Source organism: Festucalex cinctus, chromosome 14 (assembly GCF_051991245.1).
Source record: "Festucalex cinctus isolate MCC-2025b chromosome 14, RoL_Fcin_1.0, whole genome shotgun sequence".
Taxonomy (NCBI): Eukaryota; Metazoa; Chordata; class Actinopteri; order Syngnathiformes; family Syngnathidae; genus Festucalex; species Festucalex cinctus.
Genome location: NC_135424.1, coordinates 1,451,075 through 1,478,190, shown reverse-complemented (window position 1 = coordinate 1,478,190; position 27,116 = coordinate 1,451,075). Strand labels below are relative to the sequence as shown.

The window sequence follows — 27,116 nt, the reverse complement described above, 5'->3', positions numbered from 1 at the left end:
TGTGAGGACGAGACGGCGACAAAACCAAATATCCCTTCAAGCGTGTCTTGGGAGGTCGCCGGGAGATGCTCCGATTACCGGCGGATATCCATTGAAGTCCCGCGGGAGACGCCAAATCCGCGCGCTGAAATAACAAGCGATCGCCGCTAAAAGACAGGCTCGATGACATTTGAGCTGCGCGAGCTAGCAGACAATGCGAAATGAGCAAGAAATAAAAATAACATCAAAAATTATGACGCTGGACTGCTCCGCTGTAATAGGAACTACTGCTGGACCAGGCTGACTTGTGCATTAACTCATTCACTCGCCGCCATTTTCACATTTCGCAATCCCGTTGGCTCCCGGCTGTTTTACTGGATTGGGACTGATTTTGCAAGGCCCACAGAATATTGTGTTCAATTGCTATAAAAGCATGGAACCAATCAAAAGAGAGATTAAAGTCTCTTCTTTCATCAGGAAAAAAAAAAAAGTATGTTTCTATCTGTTTCCGTTTTGCAGCAATTAGCATTAGAAGAGAGCTAAGTTTCATCAGTTTTCACAAATCTATTTCAAATTGTAAGTAATTGAGATTTTTTTCGACATGGCCCTGGTTGATCTCCTTTTCTCTGCTGCCACCTGCTGGCCGTTTGTGTAATAACTACCATTTCTGCAACCGTTCTTTGCAGTTGAGAGGCTGCATCAAAGCCTTCTGTATGCTCTAGCATAAAAATAAAAAAAAACTTATAAATACGTCTTTGGGACACTTACAACATAAAAAAAAACGTATTTACACGTTATTGGGAGCAAATGAGTTAAAAATCGAGAGTCTAAGTCAAGGTCTTTTTTTTTTTTTTAACTGCCAAAAGTAGCGTGTAAAATCGATGTTTTTTTTGTGTTTGTTTTTTTTTAGTCTCAGCAGAAGTGCATTGTGGTTTTTGCTCTGCTGTGCTGCTTCGCCGTGCTGGTGGCGCTCATCTTCTCGGCCGTGGACGTTTGGGGCGAGGACGAGGACGGCATCACGGAGGACAACTGCAGCCGGGACTGCAGGTGGGAGCTTCATTTATTCATACATTTTTTTTGTATTTTATGCCATGTACTGTTTTTTTTATGTTATTAATTTGTTTTTACTCCATGTACAGAACTTTCTACGCAATTGATTGACGCATTGATCGCTTCACAAGCAAATTCGGTTCCCCTTCATCTGAGATTTTAAACATAGAAGGCCAAAACATCCCTCGTGAAAATTAAATTGCACTAATAAACTAGCCACTAGAGGGTGCTAGAACCGCACAAATGGAAATCAACCTGACTTTTTTTTTTTTAACAGATGTGTTCCTTTTAAATATTGTGAACGTGACGACGACGACGATATCGTGGCAGTTTTAATATCACGATATCACGATATTGCCCTTATCGTGACATCCCTATTGAACACGACACAAAAAAGGAGGGAAGAAACTCAGTTCACGGCTCGCGAGGAGAGGAACTGACGTATACAATTCACTCCTGCACTCTCTGAAGATTCCTCTCCTCACCCTCTCTATTTATTTGGTTTTCCACGCCCCTCGTTCTATGGGTGTTCCAACCCTGGAACAAAAAATGCAAATGCAAATCATAGTTGGAACTTAGTCTACTTTTTTGTGAGTGGAAGATTGCCGAGTACACGTGTGGTTAAGTTTGCAATCATTTCCTAACAGAAAACAGGCGATGTCAGCAGACTGGCTCTAACCATTCTGCTGCGTTCGATGTTGCGCTTTCTTCAGCTTTTTTTTTTGAGTCATCTTTCAAATTAGCCAGGCTATGTTTTAACGTGAGCGGGAACGGAGCAAAGCATTCTTCACTTCGACAAACGTATGACAACTTATTATTTACAATTATATCCTCCAGCGAGAAAAAGCATATTTATGTGGAACGGCCTCTTTCCAAACTCATTGCGCTTTTTTTTCCTGGAGTTTCCGCCACCTCGTAACTTTGAAAGTGCGACAGCGTTAACGACTCGGAAGCAAGCGAGGTGATAGATAAGTAAGTGCAAGCCTGACTCGTTTTTAATGAGCCCTGCCGAGACTTGACTTGGCTACTTTTTTTTTTTTTTGCTTGTATATACAATTTGCTGGTAAAGGTTAGCTTGCTTAAGTGCACACTGCGAACACATCCTGAGAGTTTTATTGTAATTGTGGAAATCGGACGTAGCATAAATAAAATAGTGTGACAGTAAAAACTGAAGTTGAAATATGTATATGTAATAAGTATCACGAATGCAGTAAATTCCTTAAATTCCTTGCGTCAGATAATATACGGTAACCTAATAGTACGCATTTCTGTGTCAACTTTTTAATAATTTTATAACAAATAATAAATGATGTATCTTGCTGAATGGTTTTTATGATGGCATTTTAGAAACATTTTGGGATATTTTTCGGGGGGGATTTTCATTCAACATTGTGACTTTTGTAAAAGCAAAATGTCTTAGTAACAATTATGTAAGAATTGTTTTGGTATCAAAAAAAAAAAAAAAAAAAAAGTCGACATGGAAATTCAAAGTTTGCCTTTATAAGAAATTTGTAAGATGAGTAATAAAATGTTGCGCAGGAATTCATTGGGGTTAGAACTGCATGAAGCAACTTCATGCAATTTCAGACAATTATGAATATGTGAAAAAAAAAAAATGTGTGTGTCTTTATAATCATTTTTGGAAGATTGCACAAGAAGTACTGACATATTTGGAGTTTTTTGTAATATTCAAAATTTCAACATTGGCTTCCTATTAACTCATTTGCCCCCAATAACGTGTAAATATGTTTTTTTGTTTTAAGTGTCCCAAAGACGTATTTATACGTTGTTTTTTTTTTTTTTTTATGCTAGAGCATACAGAAGGCTTTGATGCAGCCTCTCAACTGCAAAGAATGGTTGCAGAAATGGTAGTTATTACACAAACGGCCAGCAGGTGGCAGCAGAGCAAAGGAGATCAACCAAGACCATCTAGAAAAAAAAAGCTCAATTACTCACAATTCTAATGAAACTTAGCTCTCTTCTAATGCTAATTGCTGCAAAACAGAAACAGATAGAAACATACTTGTTTTCCTGATGAAAGAAGAGACTTTAATCTTTCTTTTGATAGGCTTGACAGGTATAGCAATATTCTGTGGGCCTTGCAAAATCAGTCAAAATCCAGTAAAACAGCCGTCAGCGAACGGGATTGCGAAATGTGAAAATGGCGGCGAGTGAGTGAGTTAAATTGCCCCTCATACTAATCATTTGGGACAATTTTCAATCAATTTAAGTGTAGCTTTTATTTATTTATTTATTTTATATATCCTATATTTGATATATTTATTGTATTTGTTAAATGTATAATAATTGTACGATTTGCACTAAAATAATTGCATAGGGATTTCTAGAAGATTTGCGTCATTTGGCAATCAACTTTATTCTTGCAATATTTATTTTTCCCATTTTAATGACTTTTTCTGGCCCTTTGCACCTCTTCTGCAGCGGAAGACTAATTCCTTGCGAGCGTGTATTGCTCGATGCACTGCGGCGGGTTTGACCTCACAAGGCGGCGGCGGCGGAATGAAGCGCATCTGGCGTAATTGCCTGCTGTCGGGCAGCTTGGAAGCGGGTTACAAATCGATATCCAGGTCACGGTTGCTGTGCAAAAATCAAACATAAAAAAACAGGGTAAATGGAGGCCCAAATTCCGTGAAGCTTTTAGCACCTTGTCAACGCCACCGCCGAGTGCAGATGTTCCATTTGGCGACCGAGTGCAGCTGGTGATTGCTTTCCGAGACAGGAGATTAAACGCATTTGATTTTGGCGCCGCTGTGTGTTTTCTTGAGATTATTTTATGCATTTCGTTGAGTTCTGATGCCACAATTTCAAGTTAAAGGCAAATGCAGCCGAGCTTCCTTCCTGTTTCCTAGTCGGAATGTAGGATGAAGCCTTGAGCGCTTCCAAACAATATCATCAGAATGACTCAACGGAAAAACCTCCCGCGGAAGGAAGGGTCAACGACCGATTTTTGTGAATTCAGCGTGCGGCCATCATGAGGCCCGTCTGACCTTTGGCCGCGTCCCAAAATCTGAGCGCGCTCGGCTTCTGCCAGGAATTTCAAAGCGCCAAGCTGGCGAGTGCCCGCGAATCAAAAGCCTTGCCGGTAAATGAAACCCGCTGAGGCCGACGTGTGCCCCTCAGCGAGCGAGCGACCGACAACCCGGCCCCCCGGGGGGGCGCGAGGCTTCGTCAAGAGGGGCGCGTTTGACCTCGGGGAACATGCCTTTTTATGTATTTATTTTTTTACTGTCCTCGAATAAAGTGCAATTGCACTCCACTACATTAGGGGGCAGTGGCGCTCTCATTATTGGCAGAGTGTGTGCAGGGAGCCTTCGCTCGGTGGTGTAGTGGTTTTGTTTGCACTGAGCATGCGCGCTTTGCACACAGCAAAAAAAAATAAAAAATCAGCACAAATTATTTTAAAAACAAATTATGTTTTGCAGGTTAAAGTTTTTTTTGTTTTTTTTTTAATATTGTGCTCCTGAGTTAATGTTGGTGATCAGTTTATTTATTGATTTTATGTCTATTTTTTTTGTCCGTTTCATATGGTTTGACGTGGTCAGTCAAAAAATGTTTATAGTTTAATTAAGGATTCAATTTTATTTTTGAATTTCAGATCTTTTCTGTTACAGCTAATCAAGCTATTCTTTGTTACAAGTTGATCCATATTTCTTTTTTTCTTTTTTTATTCTCTTATACGTTAACACGGATACAGTGTTATGCAGAGGTGTGCTTAGAACAATTTTATAGCCAAATGATACTATTTATTTGTAGCATTTAGCATCTTCCTCGGGGGGCATGACAGAAAATAATTGAGAAGCACTGGCTTAACTGCACGTAGGCAATCTTTTTTTTTTTTCCTTATTTAATGGGCCGTGCGCCTCTAATGTAACTCGGTCAAGTATCAAGTTTGTGCCGGTGTTGTTTTTGCACTCGCTCGAGCCTGCACCTTGTTTGTCAGACCTTCCTGACATGGCGTAATCACATCTGCTGCTGATGTAAGCGCATTAACCTTCAATTCGACGCACTGTCGACGATATATGAGGAATAATGTTTCCTGGTGGTTGTTAGTGAAGATACGTCGATGTTCCTCGTTAAAAGTCAATTTGTCAGGTAATCGTCTCCACTGGAGACAGGCGACGTAACATACTGTATAGGTCGCTTGCACATCGTAATGCATCATGGGAGTTTTTCCTTCGGGCGCCATATTGGGTGTCCGCCGGTTCAAAAGGTACACTCGCGAGTTACACGGTAGAGCTTATCAACCTGATGTAATTTTCGCAGTATTTTCACGATTTACCGGAAGATCAAAAACAACGATACAGGCAGAAGGTGTCTCTGTGTGGCGGGATTGATCCTAATTACGTCCTGACCAAGGGTGATTTTTTTTTGACGGAGAAAGCTTGCTGGCCAAATGTGACATCTCTGGACATCTTTCCCTACCTCGTGTTGACAACATGCTCCATAACACGCCAACAAATCCCTGGAGGCTTACAATTATTTTGTAAGCGGGTGGATACAGAGTGTAAACTTTAACATCGCATCAGAAGAAACGGTTGCTGTTGCACGTAAGTAAACCACATGGTGTTGGTAATTCTGCACACAAAAATGTTGATTTGTTCTCAGGCTTCCTGTTATCATTGTGTTTACATGCACAGCTGGCTTTACCTGATGTGGTTTTTCTAATAATTTTATAACAGGCAAATATGGCAGAGCGTATAAGAATAAAAAGTAACTGCACAGCCTCCCCGTGGCTTAATTAAATCTAATGCTACCCTTTCACTAGTTACATGTTACTTAATCAACTTATTCTAAATGGTTAAGGTTAACCACTCTCAGAGGACGTATTTTTCGTTTCAGTTTCCAGTACAATAAAACGTGTTCATGGTAACTACTGAGCATACTGACAGCTTTTCTTATGATCTCACGGTTAAGGAGGCTGTCACAACACCCAATTTCTGTCTGGTGCCAGATGGCAACAATTCCCATCACTTGTCACAACACCAATAGTATTACCAGGTATGTATGGCTTTACTTTTTGTAGTTTCTTATTTAATTCTATGTTTCATATTTTCATTACAATGTTTGTAATATTTTCAGATTCAGGCACAGATGAGTTTAACTGGACGGACTTCTGCGACTTTGTGGTGTGGACAAAGTGTGATTGAGCGAGTCCACCCAGATCGCTCGTTTTGGCCAGTTGGAAAAGCCAGAGTTTTTTTTTCCCAAAATCCCCTCCTTACCTGAACTGCTCGGGAGAGCATTTACTAGATCAGCAGTGGACTTCCAGTGTTCCTGCTCAGCCGCTGTCACCTACCACTTGCTCATGTACTTCAAAGATGCGGAATAAAGTAGTTTTTTGTGCTGCAGCAGATTGTAAAATCAAATGATATCACTTGAAGTGTGCCAATCTAGACTGCCAAAAGGACAGTGGTTTCGTGACAAGTGTGAAACAAGGATTATTGGGAAAACTGTAACACAGTACTGGTACTTGTCTTACATTAAACAAATTCAAAAGAGAGCAACTTTTTCCTCTGTACATAGCATAATGAAAGTCATTGCGTACCCCATCAACATTACATCATACCGTCATCAGGATGGTAGGCACCTGTGCTAAAATAAACTACATTAATTAACAGTTCAATTTTTAACCCTGAAATTACTACATCTAATCATTATTCACTTCATTTTTTGTGCTTTTAGAAATAATAGAGATTTATGCCATTACTTTAAGAGGGACCATATTGCACATTGAGTCAAATCCTGTCATTTGTATTATGTATAGCTTTGTAAACAAACCCAACAATAGAATTTGTATAAACGCTGCCTTTATTAGCGCCAAACAAACAGTCGCATGTTGTCCTCCTCCAATGCTTTGATGCTCGCCTTCGTTTCCATCATGTCATTGGCAATCAAGTCGGTGTGGCATGAGATCCCTAAAGAAAAAAATAAAGAAAAAAATCACAAAAAAATACGGTACCAGTAATAGGTTTAATATAGTAAAGTAGTATAGTTTTTTTGTCAGTGTAAAAGAAATGTACACATTTTGTTGCATTTTTTAATGTATGAACATTGCTACAGGCAAATACTTATTTCTATAAACACTTCCAAATGTCTCTAAAATATAAGGTGCGTGTACACACACAAACAAACACATTCACTCATGCATACAATATATCATGTAATGAATTCTGAGTGGCATACCAGAGTCAATGATGTCAGCAGTACTTGAGGGTACAGGTTACTGGAGCCATCTGGCTGCATAACTGCAACAATCTCTGCCACTTCGAGTCGTCTTTTCTTTGCTTGTCTCTTCTGTGCACGTTCATATCTTGGCACCGACTGGGCTGAGACATAGATGTTGTAACTTGGGACCCAACTTTAATGTTGGAGCCCAGTCGGGATGATTGGACAGAAAAACGGGCGCAGGGCGACCTGTTAAAATAAACAAATATATAAACAAATAAAATATGGAAAGACTGGTTATTTTACCGCAGTAGGGTGGCCGTGAATAAGTTCTTTAGCATGATGTGTAGGCTACCGGGGGTCTGTTTTCTTGCATCAGCCCCTTCTGTCTCTTTTTTTTCCAAGTTTACATTTTGCCACCAAAAAACATGTTATCGGCATTAAGAGCCCAAGACTAATCAATCCAATTTCAGCAGTAAACACTTTGCACTGGCACTACTTGGGTGAAAATGTTCGATGTTAGCTTTCGGCTAACGTCCGCTAGCCAGCTTGTACTACCGAACTTGCTTGCTCATGAATCCAAAACATAAGCAACTTGCCCATATATGGGCGGTCGAAACGTTATTAATCCTCATGCATTAAATAAAGGTAAACAAGCTTACCGCTCACAAAGTGATGGCTGCACACACGAGCCCAAAGTAACGACTTCCCTCCGGAGTCCGCACTCCTGTCTCCAGGCCCTGGTTCCTAATAATTTTCGGAATTCGGAAAAAAGACCGACCATTTTCCCCCTTGGCTTTGTTCGAACAGCCAACGATACAGCAACAATGTACCATTTTAAACGCAGAAAACAAACGTGATAGATACGTGTTAGACCGAATCGCTACGTAAATGGAGGCCACCCAGCATGGCGACTACGAGAAATCCGAGGCGGAAGTGACGACATGTGCAAGCGACCTATTGTTGCGAAATCACGACGGTTAGGACAGAAAATGACCTTGTCGCTCACGTGACATCTTCACCATTTTCTCCCTCAGAGTTGTTTTGGTGGAGAACATTCCGGAAGACGTCTCCTTCTCCGACAGCACGGCGTCGCACCTCCCGCTCTCGGCGGGGCTTCTCGGCCTTCTGGATCGGGCCATCCGCTTGGTGGAGATCGTTTCCCCGCTGTGGCTCCTCAACTCCTCCGAATACGAGTCCAGCTTCCAGCCGGCGGCTAGACAGGTACAAACAAAAAACGGAATTCTCGTTTGTTGGGGTTTTTTTCCCCCATGTTTGACATGTTGTACGACTTCCAACTTCATTTCTCACTCGTGCTGAACAGTTTTCACAATTTCCTACAAAACTATGGAGGATCAAAACTGCCAAAATTCAAAATAAATAAATGACTAAATATATACATAAATAAATGACTAAAAGTGAAAATAAAAATGGATATAAAAAAAAAACAATTCAAAAATTATATTAAAAAAATATATAAATGGAAATAAAAAGAGAAAAATTATATATACATACATAAATAAATTTTATTTAATTTTTGAATGATGTATATTTTTTTATATCCGTTTTTATTTTCACTTTTAGTCATTTATTTATTTTTAATTTTGGCAGTTTTGAGACGTAGTGCAATAAATAAATGACAAAATAAATAAACAAATGGTTAAAAGTGAAAATAAAAACAGATATAAAAAAAATATAATTAAAAAATTAAATACAAATATATATTGCTCTTTTTTTATTTCCATTTATTTTTTTTATATAATTTTCGAATTATATTTTTTTAATATCCATTTTTATTTTCACTTTTAGTCATTTATTCAGTCATTTATTTATTTTGAATTGTGGCAGTTTTGGCAGTTTGGGGCCGTACTGCAATAAATAAATGACAAAATAAATAAACAAATGATTAAAAGTGAAAATAAAAAGATATAAAAAAAAATATAATTCAAAAATTAAATAGTCTATTTTTTAAATATCCATTTTTATTTTCACTTTTCGTCATTTATTTATTTTGAATTGTGTCAGTTTTGGTCCTCCATACAAAACGACGCCAGTGCAAAGTAGTGAAAACGTCTGATCGGTCTCCAGCATGTCCCGGAGACTGCAGACTTTTAATTGTCTCCGGAAAAAAAAAAAAAAAAAATCGAACATTGTTTGAATTGAATGCGACTCCCTGGCGACTCGGCTCGACCTCCAGGAGGCGTCAAGGAGACGTCTCCTGAACTCGAGGCCGTCTCCGTCTCCAGGTCAGCGAGGCAGGACGTTTATACTTCCACTTTTGTTCAATTGGCAACTCGATTCTCACTCGCGCTTACAATTTCCAATGAAATTCTCTCACGAGAGGAAGTTGCCACATTTGCTGCTTGTTGTTGTTGTTGTTATTCGGGCTGCATTAAATGAAATGTGCTCCTCATTTCGGCTTTGCAATCTGACGAACTGATATCGACTTCGTTTTTAAAAGGTTGCGACACACACATGCAAAAGAGTGCAGCAGTATATCAGATTCAGGGCTAACAACATGGAAAGGCTGTTCATTAGGAGGTAATGGCTCCTCCTCGGAGGTTTCGGGTCTCGAAACGCTTAATGGCCTTTCAGCTTTCGACGTGCGTGTGCGTGCGCTGTATGTTTACGAACATCGGCAAGCGTTTTGCTGATTAATGAGACGCATTAACTGACTTGTTAGCGTTGCAAAAAAAACAACAACTGTAATGTATGCAGTGTACGCGAGGTACGAAAATCTCCGTTGTCAGCAAAAGCTTGATTATCGGATGTCGCTAAAGATGATCCTAACCGATTATCCTGTGGTGTGGGCTGGGCCGATTATCGGCACCGATATTAAGCATTTTGACGAATATCGGCATCGGCCATTTTGAAGAATCATATGGCCGATAATCGATCCATTAAAAAAAAAAAAACAAAGTCTTAACTTCAGGGAAGTCATTTAAATGTATGTATGTATTTATTTATTTATTTATTAAAATTTTTTGAGATTCTGCTGACCCTGGGAACTCTCTGCACCTTCTGTTTTTGTTTGAAATTAAGCTAAGATAAGTAAAATAATATTAATAATAATAATAATAATAATAATAATAATACTTCAGATATTTTGACCTTTTGGAATACTTGAGTGTCGAAAACAATTGTTTATTTAACTTTTGAAAACTTTCAACTGCTCCTGGGAGATCCCGGAACTTGTTAGATTTTAAACACAAAGACGTCTATTGACTAAGATTTAATAAATAAATAAATAAATAGAAATATTTTTCTAACCCTAAAATTTGATCAATAAACATATGCTTTAAAATTCCTCTCAAAAAATTAAAAGCTGGAGTTTGTATTATTCCAAATTTTGATGCCAATATTTTCCCTTTTTAGTGAAAATGAATATCGGTTATCGGAGTCCTTGACTACTAATAATCGGCATCGGTATCGGCCCTGGAAAAAAAAAACATATCGGTCTATCTCTACCAAAAAAACAAAAGAAAACTGACAGTGAGAAAGGTTTGCTACCACAGTGTGATTATGGTTACTTTTTATATTTTCTGTCAGTCTGGCACCATGCTGCCTCTCACAGGTCAGTCTCAGTACTACAACAATGTATGCCACACGTGAGAGTATTTGCTACACACGTTTTTCCTCTCTTTTTTTTTCCCTTTGTCATGTTAAAAATCAGTTTGCGTGCACTCTGATTAAGTCTGTTTTTTTTGTTTGTTTGTTTGTTTGTTTGTTTTTTTGGTGTATGTATGTGGGCCTCACAGGGTCGAGTTCTGCTGTCCAGGCTGCTGGCGCTCAAGTCCAAGAAAATCCAGCTGAAGGTGTCGAGCGGGATGGTGGACTCGGCGGAGCTCAAGACGCTCGCCGGACACGGTCAGCATTGGCGTATTCCCAATCGGGTTCGGGCCCTTCTTGGAAGAGGGCTTCCCCGTACGCTTCCTCTGACTTTGTCTGTGTTTGCAGGCGCCGAGGTGCATTACGTGAACACGACGGCGCTGACGAAAGGTCGCCTCCACTCGTCCTTCTGGGTGGTGGACAGGAGACACTTCTACATCGGCAGCGGCAGCATGGACTGGAGATCCCTGGCCACAGTAGCTCTCCTTCTCAAACTATTTTTTTGTCATCTTTATGTACTAGTTCGCTCAGGGATTATGTGACCATACGTCGCAATCATTTGAAAGATTTTTTTTTCTTAACTCATTTGCTCCCAATAACGTATAAATACGTTTTTTTTTTATGCTCTGAGTGTCCCAAAGACGTTTTTTTTTTTTTTTACGCTAGAGCATACAGAAGGCTTTGATGCAGCCTCTCAACTGCAAAGAACGGTTGCAGAAATGGTAGTTATTACACAAACGGCCAGCAGGTGGCAGCAGAGCAAAGGAGATCAACCAGGGCCATGTAGCAAAACAGCTAAATTACTTACAATTTGAAATAGATTTGTGAAAACTGATGAAACTTAGCTCTCTTCTAATGCTAATTGCTGCAAAACGGAAACAGATAGAAACATACTTTTTTTTTTTTCCTGATGAAAGAAGAGACTTTAATCTTTCTTTAGATAGGTTCCATCCTTTTATAGCAATAGAACACAATATTCTGTGGGCCTGGCAAAACCAGTCAGAATCCAGTAAAACAGCCGGGAGCGAACGGGATTGCGAAATGTGAAAATGGCGGCGAGTGAGTGAGTTAATTGGCCCACATGTAAAATCGGGAAGAAGTCAATTTGAGAAGCGCTGCTTGAGCGTGCGATTGTTTGCTCACCAGAGGAAGGAGCTGGGCGCGCTGGTGTACAACTGCAGCTGTCTGGCTCTGGACCTCCACAGGGTGTTCAACGTCTACTGGGCGCTCCAGTACAAGGACTTCATCCCGTCCTTCTGGTCCAAGCGCCTCTTCGCCCTCTTCAACAAGGACTCGCCGCTGCAGCTCACCGTCAACGGCACCAAGGCGCAAGCGTACGTCTCTGTGAGTGGCAGACGAAATCGAGGGCGATGGCAACCTTCTCGCGCAACGTGATGACGATGAACACTTCGGGGATTTTTCATTTTAGTTCTACATTTTGAATTGTTAGTTTTAAGGGTGGTTCTGTTAGTTGAAGTTAATTAATAAATGGTTCGTTTTAGTTAATTTCAGTATTAGTTTTCGTTTTTTAAAATGTCTATTACATGTGTGCACTATTAAAAAAAAAAAAAAAAAAAAAAAAAAAAAACACTATGCGAGCGACGTCATCTTTTGGTGCTTTTCCATTGGCTGCTGCCAAATGACGTCACTTCCGTGTGACACACTTTCAAACGTCCTTATTCCGGTTCATATAAAAATAAATCAACTTAAAAATCACATTTAAAATCATCCCCATTAAATTTATTACCAAAGAGTACAACGAAGGACATTTTTGCTGTATTTATAGTTAGTTTGAGTTAGTTTTGTCAACATAAAATGTAGTTTTTAAATGCATTTTCGTTTTTATTTTATTTCGTTAGTTTTATTTTTTTTCTTCCGTACGTAAGCATATTGCATTGACTTGAGAAAAAAATTTGGGTTTTTTTAGTAATTTTTGGGGGGAGCTTTGTCTTTTGAGTAATTTTTTCTGGTTTTTTTTTATATATTTTTTTCTGTTTTATGGTTTTTTTTTCTGGCATAAAAATAAATATTCAGGAAAAACAGTGGTGGAAAACATTTTTTTTTTAAAAAGAGGGGGAAAAAAATATTCCAAAAACCAGAGCACCAACTTTGGTTTTACTGATTTTTTTTTTTTTTTTTTCCCAAGTCAACTTTACTTGACTTGACTTTTTTTTTTTTTTACCTCTGAACTCCAAGCGGCTTGTTGCAGACCACTGACCTGTATATATGACTGGATAGCCGATCACGGGACGGCCATCTTGTTACTCCCACCTCGTGAAGTTCAGAGGTTAAAAAAAAAAAAAATTACTCCAAAAAACAGAAGTTGGTGCTCTGTTTTTCGGAATATTTTTTTCCCTTGTTTTTCTGATTTTTTTTTTAATGATAGAAAAAAATGTTCAGTAAAACAGAAAAAAATATTCAGAAAAACAGAAAAAAAAAATACTCAAAAGAAACAAAGTTCCTCAAAAAAAAAAAAAGATTTTTTTTTTCAAGTGAATGCAATACGCTTCCGTATTTTCGTTAGTTTCCGTGAACTAAAATAACCTTGTTGCTGACTTGTTATTCCCACGAGCTGACTCGGTATTTATTCTGTCCACAGACCTCCCCGGATGTTTTCATCCCCAAAGACCGAAGCAGTGACCTGGAAGCCATTTCGTGGGTCATAAAGGACGCCCGTCACTTTGTGTACATCTCCATCACCGACTACTTGCCGCTGCTCAACACCAGTTCTTACAGGTGAGCTCACCTGGCTGAGAGTTTATCAGCAAACAGTGGGCAACCCCCCCCCCCCCCCCCGATCTAAATCAATCCTTCGTCCGGTGTCCAAGGTACTGGTCTCGAATCGACGGCTTTCTGCGGGAGGCTCTGATCCTGAGGCGGGTGCGCGTGCGCCTGCTGATCAGTTGCTGGGAAAACACGCATCCGCTGACGTTCAACTTTGTGTGGTCTCTGAGGAGTCTGTGCGTGGAGCAAGCCGACTGCTCACTCGAAGCCGTGAGTCCAAACTCGGACCGATTCCAACCGCGTACGCAATCGCGAAGGCGACGTCTGTGGTGTGTTTGTACGTGTGCAGAAGTTCTTCAAGCCCAAAGTGGAGCGGGACGGCAGTCTCCGAGGGATAAACCACAACCGGTTCATGGTGACGGACAGAGCCATTTATTTAGGTACGGGGGCTATTTCACTTGATTATGTGGATTGCATTGTAACCGTATCAGATTCAACATGGCGTGGTCTTACTTGATCATGCTATGCTAATGACAAAGCTCAGTTTTGTGTGTTTTTGGAGTGATTTGAAAAGGACTACAGAAAAAAACATTTGAAACTTTGTGCGCAGTTTTCACCCTTTGACTTCCTTACAACATTCCGCCTCGGAAAAATAAAGGTAGCGTTTTAAATCGCTAAAACAGAAATACATTCGAAGAAATTAAAGGGATACTTGACTCACTGAAACATTTTCAACAGTAAGAACATAATATTTGGTCTATAATGAATCTGATAATTCATTATTTTTTTTCATGATCAATTCATACCTTAAAAAACAATTTTTTGCAAAGTTTTGGAATATTTCATTTTAGTTTTTTTTAAAGTTAGTTTTAATTAGTTTTCAGGTTGGTTCCGTTAGTTTTTATGAGTTTTAATTATTTAATTAACAAATGCTTAGTTTTAGTATTAGTTTTAGGTTGTTGTTTTTTTCACGTGTATTACTTGTGCGCAATATTTAAAAAAATATGGCCCTGGTTGATCTCCTTTGCTCTGCTGCCACCTGCTGGCCGTTTGTGTAATAACTACCATTTCTGCAACCATTCTTTGCAGTTGAGAGGCTGCATCAAAGCCTTCTGTATGCTCTAGCATAAAACAAAAAAAACGTATAAATATGTCTTTGGGACACTTAGAACATTTAAAAAAAAAAACGTATTTACACGTTATTGGGAGCAAATGAGTTAAATGCCAAAGAGTCTTGGTAGAGGTCAACTCTTTTTTTTTTTTTTCCTTCTCCACACTCTGGGCTCTGCTACAAAAAGTAGAAGCCACTCACCTAGTCGCAACGCCCGAGCTCTAAGTGGAAAAATATAGGTGGACTCGCCAGTGCCTCTATTGTTGATAGATTGAAGTACACACGAAAAAAAAAAATCTGTATGAACCGTGATACAGCGAAGAATGCAGGCAGTCGCATCTTCTTTGAGGAGGCAAAAGCCCTCGTTTTTTGTCCTGATAGGCAATCTGGACTGGATGGGGAACGAGTTCACCTACAACGCGGGCGTCGGCCTGGTCGTCAGTCAAGCCGAGGGCGCGGCGGAGCAGAAGAACTCCACGGTGGTGGAGCAGCTCCGGGCCGCTTTCGAGAGGGACTGGTTTTCCAGCTACGCCCGCTCCCTGCAGGCCAACAAGATCCCCGTCTGCAGCAAGAAGCGGCAGACCAACGCAGCGCTACCGGCCAAAGACAGCCAGCTGAACGGCGGGGCGGCTCGTCGGCACGATACCGTCCCGGCGCCCTTCCCAAACGACCCCAAAGATGACGGCGACGTCGTCCGGAGCGAGAGCTACGGAGGACTGACGCCGCTTGCGGACCAGGAAGTCGTTCAACTTGAACACTCGCAGCCACAAATCAAAAGGAGCGCGTGGGACCGCCCAAAGGAAGCCAACAACCAATCGCCTGAGAGCGGGGAGATCTTGAACACATCCCCGTAAAGCGCATCTTCTGTGGGAAACATGAGCTCTTTTGGAGCAATTTTTTTTGTAACAACACTTTCAGGCTAACAGTAGCTCGTTTTTAGAGAAAGTTGAGCTGGCTCGAGACACGGATGAACTCAGGAAGGAAGCGCAATGCTCCTCTCGTGCAACTTGATCTGGTCAGGTTAGCTATCGGGCTGGATTTACATCGAGAAGTTCAAGTGGTCAGCACAGAGGCGTCACCGTCTTGGGTTGGAATCTCAGCTAAAGCCTTCGTGTGTGGAGTTTGCATGTTCTCGCCATACTTGGTTTTTGTCCGGGTACTCCAGCTTCCTTCCACGTTCCAACAACATGCATGTTGGGTTCACTCACTGATCTAAATATATATGGGAGGGGTGTGAATTGCCTAGTACCTGACGATTCGATTCGTATCACGATTCACAGGTCACGATTCGATTCGATACCGATTAATCCCGATACGAATTTATAAGTCGATTGTTGCGATTTTTTTTCATTCAAATTTAGAAAATACTAATCAGTAAGCTTGTAGAGTGTAAGATTTATATGAAAATGTATTATTTATTTATCTGAAATTTCAGTCTTATAGAGGTTGTAATCTGTTTCATGTTTAAACAGCATTAAAATAAAATATTAAGGCTTAATGTTCCGTTCATATAACATTCTTCCATGCTCAAGGTGTGAATCCTAAAAATAAAAAAAATTAAAAAAAATCGATTCTGCCGATTATTGAATCGATTCGAGAATCGCGCGATGTAGTATCGCGATATATCGCCGAATCGATTTTTTTTAACACCCCTAATATATGGCTGGATAGCCGATAGGCCAAGATTTTTGAGGCCGCCATATTGCTCCTCCCAAGAAGCGTTTCTTGGCATTTACAGGATCGAAATTGGAGAATATTTTCAACGGCACTAGTAGAAATAGCGTGATTTTTGGTGCTTTAAATTTATTAAACATAAACAACAGGACTTCAAGACATTTTACAAAATATATGCTTAATGATGTTTAGTACAGGAGGAAACTTTTTTTTTTTTTTTATTAAAGAATTATAACTGTAATTCAACAAAGGATGCCTCTGCCAAATCTAATATTGGGGTCTAAGGAACTGAGCGATAAAAGAAAAAGGGGGTCTTAAAATCAGCACATACCATCTACTTGTTAATTATTTTTTACTTGTTAAAAAATATCGACCACCACAAGTCCTCCAACACGGTACGACCATATTGGTCGTTTTATCATATTGCAGGTATCACAAACTCGTAAGTCAAGGTACCACTGCACAGGCTTTCTTCAGAAATGCTTAATAGCACTATCTAGTGGCCACTATGATAACTGCAGAATTCAAAGGCTCCAAAGAAAACAGTGAACGCAATTTCAAGAGTTGTATTATTTTCATCCATGATGTTGATTTCTGCTGATTAGGTAGAATCTTATCAATATTAAGTCACATGGAATTTATGTTTCCATGGGCTGCCGAGTACTCTGACAGCTGGTCTGTTTTATATTAACATCAACACTGCTGCAAAAAAAAAAAATATCAATGGAAATGATGCCGAAAATTAGAACGTTAAGGGCCAATAAGTGAGTGTTTTGCTGTTTTCCAGCTTTCCAATTCCAGGTATGACTTTTTAAGCTTTGTAAACGTCGCCTACCTTTACGCTGTTGAAATGTTTTTTCCAGCATGACTGCTGCTGCCTCGCATGGCCTTCACTTGTGCACTGTACATACATGAGCCTTGCAAGCTACAATTAAGCGTATACCTTTAAAACATAACAGGAATGCCTATTTATTTGAATACCTTTGTTAATTTGCATACATACACTGGATTATATGACGATTGCTGCATTTTTACAGTTCATTAAAAAAATATATACTCCAGTTTGGTGTCTTGTGTTTTCTTAAATTCTGTAAATTTGTCATGGGGAAAATAAGTAAGTATAAAAGGGAATTTAGTAGGATGAATGGGATGGAACTGGGAATGTTAAAAGAAAATCGCAAAGTTATTCTATATTATTATTCAGGGTTACTTAAAAAATGTCACCAACACTTCATATTTTAAAAAAAAATTAATAGATTGCCAAGATAGTGGCACTAAATGGGTTTCGGGAAGAAATGACTCTAAAGGTGTTGTAATAGCGACATCTAGTGTAATGTGCTATTACAGCAACTAGACGATACTGTGGCTGGAAACGTCACTGAAAGAAATCGCCATAAATCGTTTATGCTTGAAGTGTGAAAGTAGTAGTTAAAGAATCAAATAATAAGTGACAGTATTTAAGCAGTATTTTTTGTTTTGATTTTTTGACGTAAAGTCTCATTTTTTACTTTTTTTTTTTTTTTTTTTTTTACTTTAAATGACGTGGGTGCAAGAATACCCAGTTTATTTATTTTCATATTCATTTATATATATATATATATATATATATATATATATATATATATTGTTGCCATGTTTAGGCGTTGCATCCTCTACATGTGTATGTTTCTTGTACATAGAAATGTTTAATAAAGTGGAGGAAATCGCCATAAAAGCACAATTGACCTTAAACTTTGCACTTCAAGATAAGTATACTACTGTAATTCTTAAGAATGTTAGCATATTAATATCAGCTCTCATTTGATTGAGTAAAATACATAGAGATGCGCCTTAGTGGTTCGGTTTCTGTTTGCTATCTTTTTATATATAATGATGACTTGACTTATACAGAATGTTAGCATATTAGCGACTGATGGCATGTTAGCCGCTATCTTTTTATATGTTAGCATAGCAACTGTTAGCATTTTATAACTTTCCATTTCAAGTAGTGCCAGACAGGGAACAACGTAAAAAAAATATATATATATATATTCAACTGATGTAAGAACAACAATTTGCATTTCATCAATATTCACGAGGAATACGACCCGACTACTGGTTAGCCTAGCGAATCTTGATTTCACGTCAGGGTTCGTTCAAGGTTGCGGCGCTCGCTAAATGTTCTCTAAACATTCTCTCAACAGTTTGAATCTTTTTTTTTTTCTTGTCGCAAAGACATTTTGATAAAGTTAAAAATGTCCTTGCGACACGAAAAACCAGTTACACTTTTGGCGAACATACACTCGCAAACGTTTGCCCCTCAGTGGGATATGATCTTAATGTATAGTTTTAACAGCCAGATGTCCAACAATGTACGAGTTGTAGATGTCACTAAAACAGTAGATCTGATTGAGATTAATGTAATATGTCATTTGCTACCTCTCAAAGGCAATCACGAGTTCACAGTGTTCAGTTTGTGGAAACATATCCACAGGCACGGCCAGACGTGGAGAAAAAGCGTCTCCCGTGAGTTTCCTCTTTGGGTCGGGCTCGCAACAAAGCTCCCTGAAGTTCCTCATGGCTTCCCCGTCCGGCTTGCAGGACACGTACACCAGACGGCGGATGGCGGGCTGGTTGCGTAAGGCCCGGATCACTCGGTGATGCAGACCGGCGCGGGCCGGGTTCACCACGGCCACCAGGCGCCCGCCCCCACACGAGGCCAACTGGGACACGAGGCCGGGGAGGACGACCTCCGCCTTCCCGGCGATGAACTCGCAATTGTGGAGCTTATTGAGGGCCGCGTTGTGTCTGGCGTCTTCCGCCGCCTGCTCTATGAGCTCCACTCCGATGAGCCGGCGTAGTCTGGGCGACGCCGCGATGCCCATGGCGCCCGTCCCGCAGCACACGTCAAGGAGAGTCCCCGATCGGTCCTCGGAATCGGGGACGCACAAATCTCGCACCGTGCTGTACAGCACCCGAGCGGCCGCGCGGTTCACCTGGAAGAATGCGTCCGGCGAGATGCGGAAGCTAAATCCCAGAATCTGCCGACGACAGTCAAGCGGTCAAGAACAGATGGGGCCGGCTAACCCACAGGTGTCAGATGCACCGGCACGTCAGGGGTGCAATCCGACGCAAGGGACTGGAACACATTAACTGCGATTTTGCAATCAAATTAAACTGTTGCTGCTCATTTTGCCCACTGGGGGGCGCCCTACTGACCACTTACCACTTAAATGACTTTGAAATAAGAGCGCTACTGTGGATTTGACACCTGATATGCACTTTTGAAGGATAAAAGATGCCAAGCTTCAGTAGCATAGCAAGGCAAGCCTACTTCCCCTTTGAACTGAGTAAAAATACATTTCTACATAAATTAATGCCTCCTGTACATATACGTATTATTGCAAAATCAGGAAACCCTAATATTGTGTTTGTGGAATAAGAATTCTGTGATTGGCTGGCAACCAGTTCAGGGTGTACCCCGCCTACTGCCCATAGCCCGCTGGGATAGGCTCCAGCATCCCCCGCGACCCTTGTGGGGAGCAAGCGGTTCAGAAAATGGATGGACGGATTCATGGAATAAGAATTAAACAGATTAAGTAATAATTTTTCATCCATTTCAGAAGGCCAAAATTAACGTTGTGATCGTCACATGACCAAACTGGGGAAAACAGGTTAGCGGAGCCCCCCTTGTAAAATTAGTTGTGTAGCCACTGTACAAATAGTAATTATGTCTAAAACTAAACAAACTAATCAGCTACTGTTTGTTTTTTTGTTTTTTTTGCATTTGTACTTGAAAATATCTTTGTTGTATAAACACTAAAAGACGTTTTGCAAAACAGTCAAATGTTCTTCACGTAATGTTTTAAGTGTAAAAGGATCAAAAAAGCAAGTTATTTTATTATATATATATATATATATATATATATATATATATATATATATATATATATATATATATATATATATATAATTTATTTAATAATTTAATTAATTCAATAATGTTATCAGTTTCGGCCTAAAGAAATCCATATATGTCACGCTTGTCAATAACTGCTCATTTTCTGCACTTGTGCTCATTTACCTGCTCATAAATGTGTGTCCGACCGTACAGGAGTTGGTAGGGCGAGTCCTCATGCGTGCAACGGGTCATGGCGCTCTCCTGGAAGTAAAGCGAGTCCAGCTCACAAGCTGACCCGGCGCCCCTTGCGAAGAACTCCGCCAAGTCTTCCTTGTGGGCCGCCACTTCCTCCCGGGTGAGCTCCTGCGGGTGGAAATACACGACAGCCATGGTGTGGCCTGCTGCGTTGGTCCTCACCGTGACCTCTCTCCAGTGGCCCCCCTTGTGGAAGAGGAGGCAAGGCTCCAGAGAAGAGCGGCGGATGAATTCCTGGTAGCACCTGGCCACCCGTTTGTGCGTCTCCGGAATGTTGGTCAGGTGGTCTGCAGTGACGCACACAATGTTCCTGTGCTTGCCTTTGCCCACGTAAAAGCCAACTGTCTTCGGGTTCCCGTCCACTCCTTTGTTGACAGAGAACGTCGACTTGTTTCGGTAACCGTCCCTAACTGGGGACGGCAGGATAGGCAGGAAGGGGAACGTGAGCTTTCCCCCAGCGCAAAGCTGCTCCAGAATCTTCTCCTGGTGTTTTTGCTTGACTTCAAGTTGTTCCTCATAACTGAGCCTCCACAAGGGGGTGACCACAGAGGCCAGCCTGTCCTCCCAGGACAGATCACCAGCCCAGCGTCTTTTCCTCTGTCGGTTCTTTTCTGGTTGGAGTGTTGCCTGAACAGCAGCGAAAGTGTCTTTAGATGAAAAATGCAGACGGGTCTCCCACTTGGGACGCACAAGAAGCCGTTTAATAAGAATGAATGGCCTACCGGAAGCCATCTTGGCTCTCAAAGATGCCACACGGATACGGTAGCTAAAAACGCCAGTTTAGGTCACACATTTAACGCCATTAAAACGCAAAATCGCGTTTAAAAAAAAAAAAAAAGACTATTCTTCCTCTTCTTTTAATGGCGGTTACATACAACTTTTTTGGTGCGTTTCTGCCACTTGTGAAGGTCTCGCAGCCTGGCGAAGAGACACACAAACCGGCAGGGGTCACACGTCTATGACGTTTCCACTTCCACAGTGGTGCCTCTGCGTGACGTCATCACTCTGCGTCCAGAGTTGGGCCAAGTAAATATTTCCGCCGCGTCGCAATGGAATCAAACAAGGACGAAGCGGAGCGTTGCATTAAAATAGCACTGAATGCAGTCAGCAACAACCAGCCGGACAAAGCCAGGAAGTTTCTAGAGAAGGCCCAGCGTTTGTTTCCGACGGACAAAGCCCAACGTAAGTCAAATAAACCCGGTAACGGCGGACTCCCCGTTGCAATGCTAACCGTTAGCATCGTATGATTGGGGCTGATTAACGTTGTGCGGTTCGGATGACGTCCGTCGTTTTTCCGCCCGAACAGGCTTATTGGATTCGCTAGCGCAGAATGGGAAGCCCCCGGACGAGAATGGTGGACCCGTTAACGGAGAAAGACCCTCCATGAGGCATCGTCATCACAGAGAGGACGCAGAAACGTCCGCACAGGGCCCCGCAGATTCGACAAAATCTTACACCGCCGAGCAGATGGAGGCGGTCAGGAAGTCAGTATACTTGTTCTCAGGCTTGTTAAATAACCTTGGTATAATCAAAATAACCAAAATGTTTGCATGGTGCGTAATAATTTTTTTTTAACCACTTTAATGTCGTACTTACTCAATAAATACGCCTCAATTAAACATAAACATTTGTTGCAGAATTAGATCCAGTGTAAACAATCACTCATTTGAATTATTTTATTGCTCGGACGATTTAATCCACTTTTTTTTTTAATGGATGGATCATTTCGGCTGAAAACACAAATATTCTTTCAAACAAATCAATTAAGTGAAAAAAAATGAATAAGCTGAAGCACCAAGGCTTATACGGTGCCATGAATCATATAGAATTACACATCTAAACTGAAAGACAGCTAAAGTAGAAATATTTTTAGGGAAGCATCCCTCTCCCCCATGCAAATACTCGGTTGTTTCCCCAAAATCTGCTCACCATATTTGGGTCATCCCTGCAGGATTAAGGGCTGTAAAGATTACTACCAAATCCTGGGGGTAGAAAAGACTGCCTCCGATGAAGAGCTCAAGAAAGCATACCGGAAGCTGGCTCTTAAGTTCCACCCCGATAAAAACCATGCGCCCGGAGCCACTGAAGCATTTAAAGGTACAGGAACGGCAACCCTTCCAGACCGATGCGATCCGAAAGTATTTGCGCTCGTTGACCGCGATTGCTTACCTTTCAGCGATCGGCAACGCCTACGCCGTGCTGAGCAACGTTGAGAAGCGGCGGCAGTACGACCAGTACGGGGAGGAGAGGTCGCACCCGAGCAGACAGCGGCAGCACCGTGACTTTGAAGCCGACATTTCGCCTGAGGACCTCTTCAATATGTTCTTCGGAGGAGGTTTCCCATCCAGTCAGTACCAAGTAGCTCAAACGACACGTGCAGTTTGTCAGTGTCCGCTCTTTTAATGCTTTTGCATTGGCCTGTTACTTTTAGGTAATGTACATGTTTACAGAAACGGAAGAATGCACTTTGCGCACCACAATAGGCAAGAAAGAAGAGAGCCCCAGAGAGATGTAAGTCTTCATTTTCACCTTCGGCTAAGTCAACCACAAAAATTGGTCGGCACAAAAATTTCTGCCTCGAGGCCAAAATTATATCAAAGTAAAATCAATTATCATACCCAAAGATGTACGTTTTAAAATAAATATACAACCCACACTTTCTGTAGGTGTAAAAAGCAGGATTGACATTCAATAATCTGCAGCAAAAATTATACTGTTCTTGAAACACTTCCTGTTTTCACTCTTCTTCTTTCAAATTAGTGTCAAAACATACTATGCCATCATTTAGGGGCTGACAGTTCAATTGCACACAAATTGAATCTATTGCAGAACAAAATTGTTATATCAACGGTACTGAAAAAAAATCCATGATTTGAAAATAGGTCATTTGAGTGCCAATCAAGCAAAAATAGAAAAATAAGGAGAAAACGAGCTTTTTTTGTGTGGAAAAAAACCGTTTCTCCACAGCAGCGACTTTGACACTAATATTTTTTGTTTAGTCACGCTCTGTGAATTAGCTTTAACGTGACAAAGACTTTGATCATTCACGTCATCCTTGAAAATGTTCTATTTCATCAGATTCCGTCATGTTTCATTGTAATTCTGTACACCGGCAGCACATTGAAAAGAGATACAATGCTACCATCTGGTGGCCACAGTTTTAGTGGCTGCGTTTGATTCCACAACCCATTGACCAGGCAGCGATGCACGTAGACGTTGCGCTGCCCATTGATAAAAAAAAAAACCTAGTTGACGTCATTTAACGTTTATGGCGGCATACATCGCGATTTTACTAATCGTTATTCAACGTTTTTGGCAGTCGAAGAGTTAATGGCTGATCGAGGGCTCGTTTCTCAAAAAGCTCGAAATTCATGTCACTTGGATGTTCAAGGCACCACTGTATAACTCTAATAAACAAAAGTACAAGCTCGCCATTTTTCCTGCGGTCTCACAATTTTTGTTGTTGTTTCTCTTTGCGAGCAGGGAGGTCTGGCTCTGTTTGTCCAGTTGATGCCCATCCTCATCCTCATCCTCGTGTCTGCGCTCAGCCAGCTGATGGTCACGCACCCTCCTTACAGCCTTAGCTACCGCCCGTAAGTGGATTCGCCTCCGGCCCCCGGCTGGCGTCCGTTTTTAAACGGCGCTTTCAAATCATAACCGCGAACGCGTGTTGTCGTCCGTCCCCGCCAGGTCGGCAGGTTTCATTCACAAAAGGCATACGTCCCACTTGAAGGTGCCTTTCTACGTGGGCGAACGCTTTAACGAGGAATTCAGCGGCGCCAACCTGAAGAATGTGGAGAGAACGGTGGAGGAGGACTACATCACCAACCTCAGGAACAACTGCTGGAAGGAGAAGCAGCAGAGTGGGTGCACTTTGACCTGCCACGCTTTTGTTGACTGAAGAATGCTTTGCAGCTCACGCTCGTTTTGTACTGCGCTTTCAGAGGAAGGCCTCATGTACCGCGCTCGCTATTTCGGGGACTCTGAGCTGTACCAGAGGGCGCAGAGGATGGGGACCCCCAGCTGCAACCGATTATCCGAGATTCAGGTCATACTGGACGGTTAGAAGCAGTTTGGACAGTTACGGGTACGTTAACCTCAGGCTGTCAACTTTTTTTTTTTTTTTTTCACGAGCTTTAAAATGTTGAAATGTTCATTGTTGACATGTTTCAATCAAATTTGCATCCAATGGGGCATACGTCACGGCGGAGGCGGGACTTACGGCTTCCGGGTTTCCCGGTTCAGGTTTGCGACGTGTGGGCCGCGTCCCAATACTGCGCTTCCGACTTTGTGCCCCTTGGTTACGCGTTCCCGTCGACGGGTGCGAGTAGTCGTGTGTCCGTCTCAGTTGCCCATCAGCGGGAGCACGTGGTTGGGCGCTAATGTGTGGAAACCCGCAAGTCAGCATTTGTGGCATCTACCCCATAGTATACTTAAAAAAATGTATCTGGGTCCAGATTAGGAGTGTGACAATATATCGATATCGGGATACTTTGTCTCCTGATAGATTATCAATACGCCTACGCAAGTAACGCGATATTTGTAGATAATATACAGCCACTATAACAGCTCCATTGTTTATGACTTATTGAGCAATTGCTTGGCGGGCCAGTAGGGGGAGCGCCTCATAAGAGTGGCGGGGAATTGGATGGAAATCTTCAGGCGAAGAAGAATCATGAGCTTAGTTTTTTTAAAATTATTATTATTACTATATATTATTTATTTTTATTTTTATTTTTTTTATTTATATTTGTATATATATTATATGTATTTTTATATTATATTATGCATATTCTATTTATATTTAATTATTTTTATTATCTTATGATTTATTTTTATTTTTTATCATTTATTGATATTTATTTATTATTTAGTCATATTATTATTACTTCATGATTAGTTTTATCGTGGATTTATTACCTGAGCAATATATCGATAATCGTGGTATCGTCATATCATGAGATCATCGTTATCGTGAGCCTTGTATCGCATATCGTACGTATCAGACGCTGCCTAGTCCAGATGGTTTTATTTCATGCAACCATTTGACAAAATAAAATTGAGTAAATTCAACGTACCATTTTTTTTTTTTTTTTTTTTTTTTGCAGTATGAGTTTTCCAAATGAGAGGCTTAGTATTTTTGCTTTAATGATTTTATCTGTCAAATATCCAGTCAAAGTACTTAGTAACCCAAAAACAACCCTCTGCCATTCGTATTAGCCTAACAGAAGCTATCTTAATGCTAACATTCAAAGGGTGACATCATGTTATGTTGCTTTTGTCTTTGGAAACCATCTGTTTACTTTCTAAGCATGGCGGCGTCATATCCAGCAAGTATGAATTACAATTTGCTACAGAAATGTACAATTTTTCAAAATCCACCATTCACCCGAACCTTCAAAAAGTAAATCGCGATAATGGCGATGGACAACGATGAGCATTTTATGTTCGAAAAAGGGGGTTTAGTGTACATTAGCTGCCCATTGATAGCGTGTAGAAGCCCAGCTGTGTTTGAATCTATGTTTTGTAACTGCCATTTCGCTTTAATCGTCGACTCCACCGCGTCCCTACTTGGATTTTCCACTTTAGTGCAGCAACAGAATGACTTGGAACACTCTCGGTCCACCGTGTGACCGTAGAACTTTGGCCAAGGAAATAAAAGCGCTTTCCAGAGGCGGCAGCCAGGTCGGTGTCGATGTCTCACTGGAAGTGAGCAACAACACTTTTGACCTACATCCAAACTGGATGGAGGTTAAAAACATTTATAAATATAAACAGAGTCAGGGCGAGGTGGTTTCATGCTCAGGATTACTTGCGTGCATCGCTTATATAAGATACTTTAGATAATAAGTCCAAAAAATGAACCTGATAGGAATAAAATGTCCACACTGGACAAAAGTTTTCGGACACCGACATGTTGATTTCTCTTTTAGGTTCTTTTGGTACTTGAATCGTTTTGGAGGAGCGCTTCCGGATCCTCAACCCCCCCCGCCCAGCCCAAATTGGAGTGCGTCTGTGCAACAAAAGAAGCAAAACGGGCCTTACGCACTGTGTGCATCCATCAGGCCTCATCCGGGAACCACTCCGCAGCTTCCTGTCCATCAACTTCCCATACAACAAAAAAAGCAAGACGTTTTCTTCCTCTCTCGCGCGACTTCGGGGTGGCGAGGGTCCACGGGTTGTGCGGTTTTTTTGAAAAGTTAAATGAAGCTGCTGATTTTGATTTTCTTTCCTATTTTATTTGATTTTTTTCCCCATTTTTCATTTTGAGAACCCCAACCGGCCTTCTCATAGACACACGTCTGAGCCACTCATTTGTTTTTTTTGTTTTTTTATATATATATATATATAGTTCTTTCTAGTGTACATATTGACTAGAGTTTTTAACAGTGCAGAATTTATCAAAGGTAATATCATTTATTATTAACGTTATTAAGTGACTTTGCTCGTAGCCCGTTGAATCAAGATCATTGAGAGAGAGAAAAAATTGTTGCACTGGTAAATCTTATTTATTAAATTAACAAAGAGTTGTATAATGGTTTTCTTTTGAAATAAATTTCCTCTGGAATCATCGTTGTTTGTCGTGTCAGTTACACGCAAAGTTGCTTCAACAATCCTAGAAAAAGTAACCTTGCTCTCACAAGATGA

General features: G+C 40.9%; 3 protein-coding genes and 1 long non-coding RNA gene across 8 annotated transcripts in view; 2 read left to right on the top strand and 2 right to left on the bottom strand.

The window, feature by feature from the left end:
* Positions 1–17,394, top strand: part of LOC144001439 (inactive phospholipase D5-like) — a 34,935-nt gene extending 17,541 nt beyond the window's left edge. For all 3 annotated transcript variants that reach the window (XM_077495760.1, XM_077495758.1, XM_077495759.1), the window contains exons 2-10: positions 890–1,026; positions 8,253–8,439; positions 10,974–11,082; positions 11,173–11,300; positions 11,971–12,168; positions 13,424–13,560; positions 13,653–13,818; positions 13,898–13,988; positions 15,041–17,394. In XM_077495760.1, coding sequence (XP_077351886.1) covers positions 890–1,026; positions 8,253–8,439; positions 10,974–11,082; positions 11,173–11,300; positions 11,971–12,168; positions 13,424–13,560; positions 13,653–13,818; positions 13,898–13,988; positions 15,041–15,513 — 1,626 coding nt within the window. In that variant the 3' untranslated portion in view covers positions 15,514–17,394. The remainder of the gene's footprint in view (positions 1–889; positions 1,027–8,252; positions 8,440–10,973; positions 11,083–11,172; positions 11,301–11,970; positions 12,169–13,423; positions 13,561–13,652; positions 13,819–13,897; positions 13,989–15,040) is intronic.
* LOC144001446 (uncharacterized) lies at positions 5,190–8,187 on the bottom strand. The gene is made up of 3 exons (XR_013278488.1): positions 7,878–8,187; positions 7,234–7,464; positions 5,190–6,965 (listed from the first exon to the last, which is right to left on the bottom strand). It is a non-coding gene; the product is annotated as an uncharacterized LOC144001446 (long non-coding RNA).
* Positions 17,395–17,582: 188 nt separating the features above from the next.
* trmt2b (tRNA methyltransferase 2B) lies at positions 17,583–22,501 on the bottom strand. 3 transcript variants are annotated; one of them, XM_077495764.1, is made up of 3 exons: positions 22,398–22,501; positions 20,397–21,095; positions 17,583–19,353 (listed from the first exon to the last, which is right to left on the bottom strand). In XM_077495764.1, exons 1-3 carry the CDS (start codon positions 22,398–22,400, stop codon positions 18,748–18,750), a joined length of 1,308 nt encoding a protein of 435 aa, XP_077351890.1. In that variant the 5' UTR covers positions 22,401–22,501; the 3' UTR covers positions 17,583–18,747. The 3 variants fall into 3 exon arrangements, with proteins under 3 accessions (XP_077351890.1, XP_077351887.1, XP_077351889.1); XM_077495761.1 differs by lacking the exon at positions 22,398–22,501 and having other exon boundaries at positions 20,397–21,936; XM_077495763.1 differs by lacking the exon at positions 22,398–22,501 and having other exon boundaries at positions 17,583–19,308; positions 20,397–21,936.
* dnajb12a (DnaJ heat shock protein family (Hsp40) member B12a) lies at positions 21,402–27,041 on the top strand. The gene is made up of 9 exons (XM_077495765.1): positions 21,402–21,650; positions 21,775–21,952; positions 22,420–22,565; positions 22,645–22,815; positions 22,900–22,979; positions 23,952–24,061; positions 24,159–24,331; positions 24,413–24,555; positions 26,402–27,041. The coding sequence occupies exons 1-8, from the start codon at positions 21,518–21,520 to the stop codon at positions 24,532–24,534; spliced, it is 1,113 nt and encodes a 370-aa protein (XP_077351891.1). The 5' UTR covers positions 21,402–21,517; the 3' UTR covers positions 24,535–24,555; positions 26,402–27,041.
* Positions 27,042–27,116: the final 75 nt, after the last annotated feature.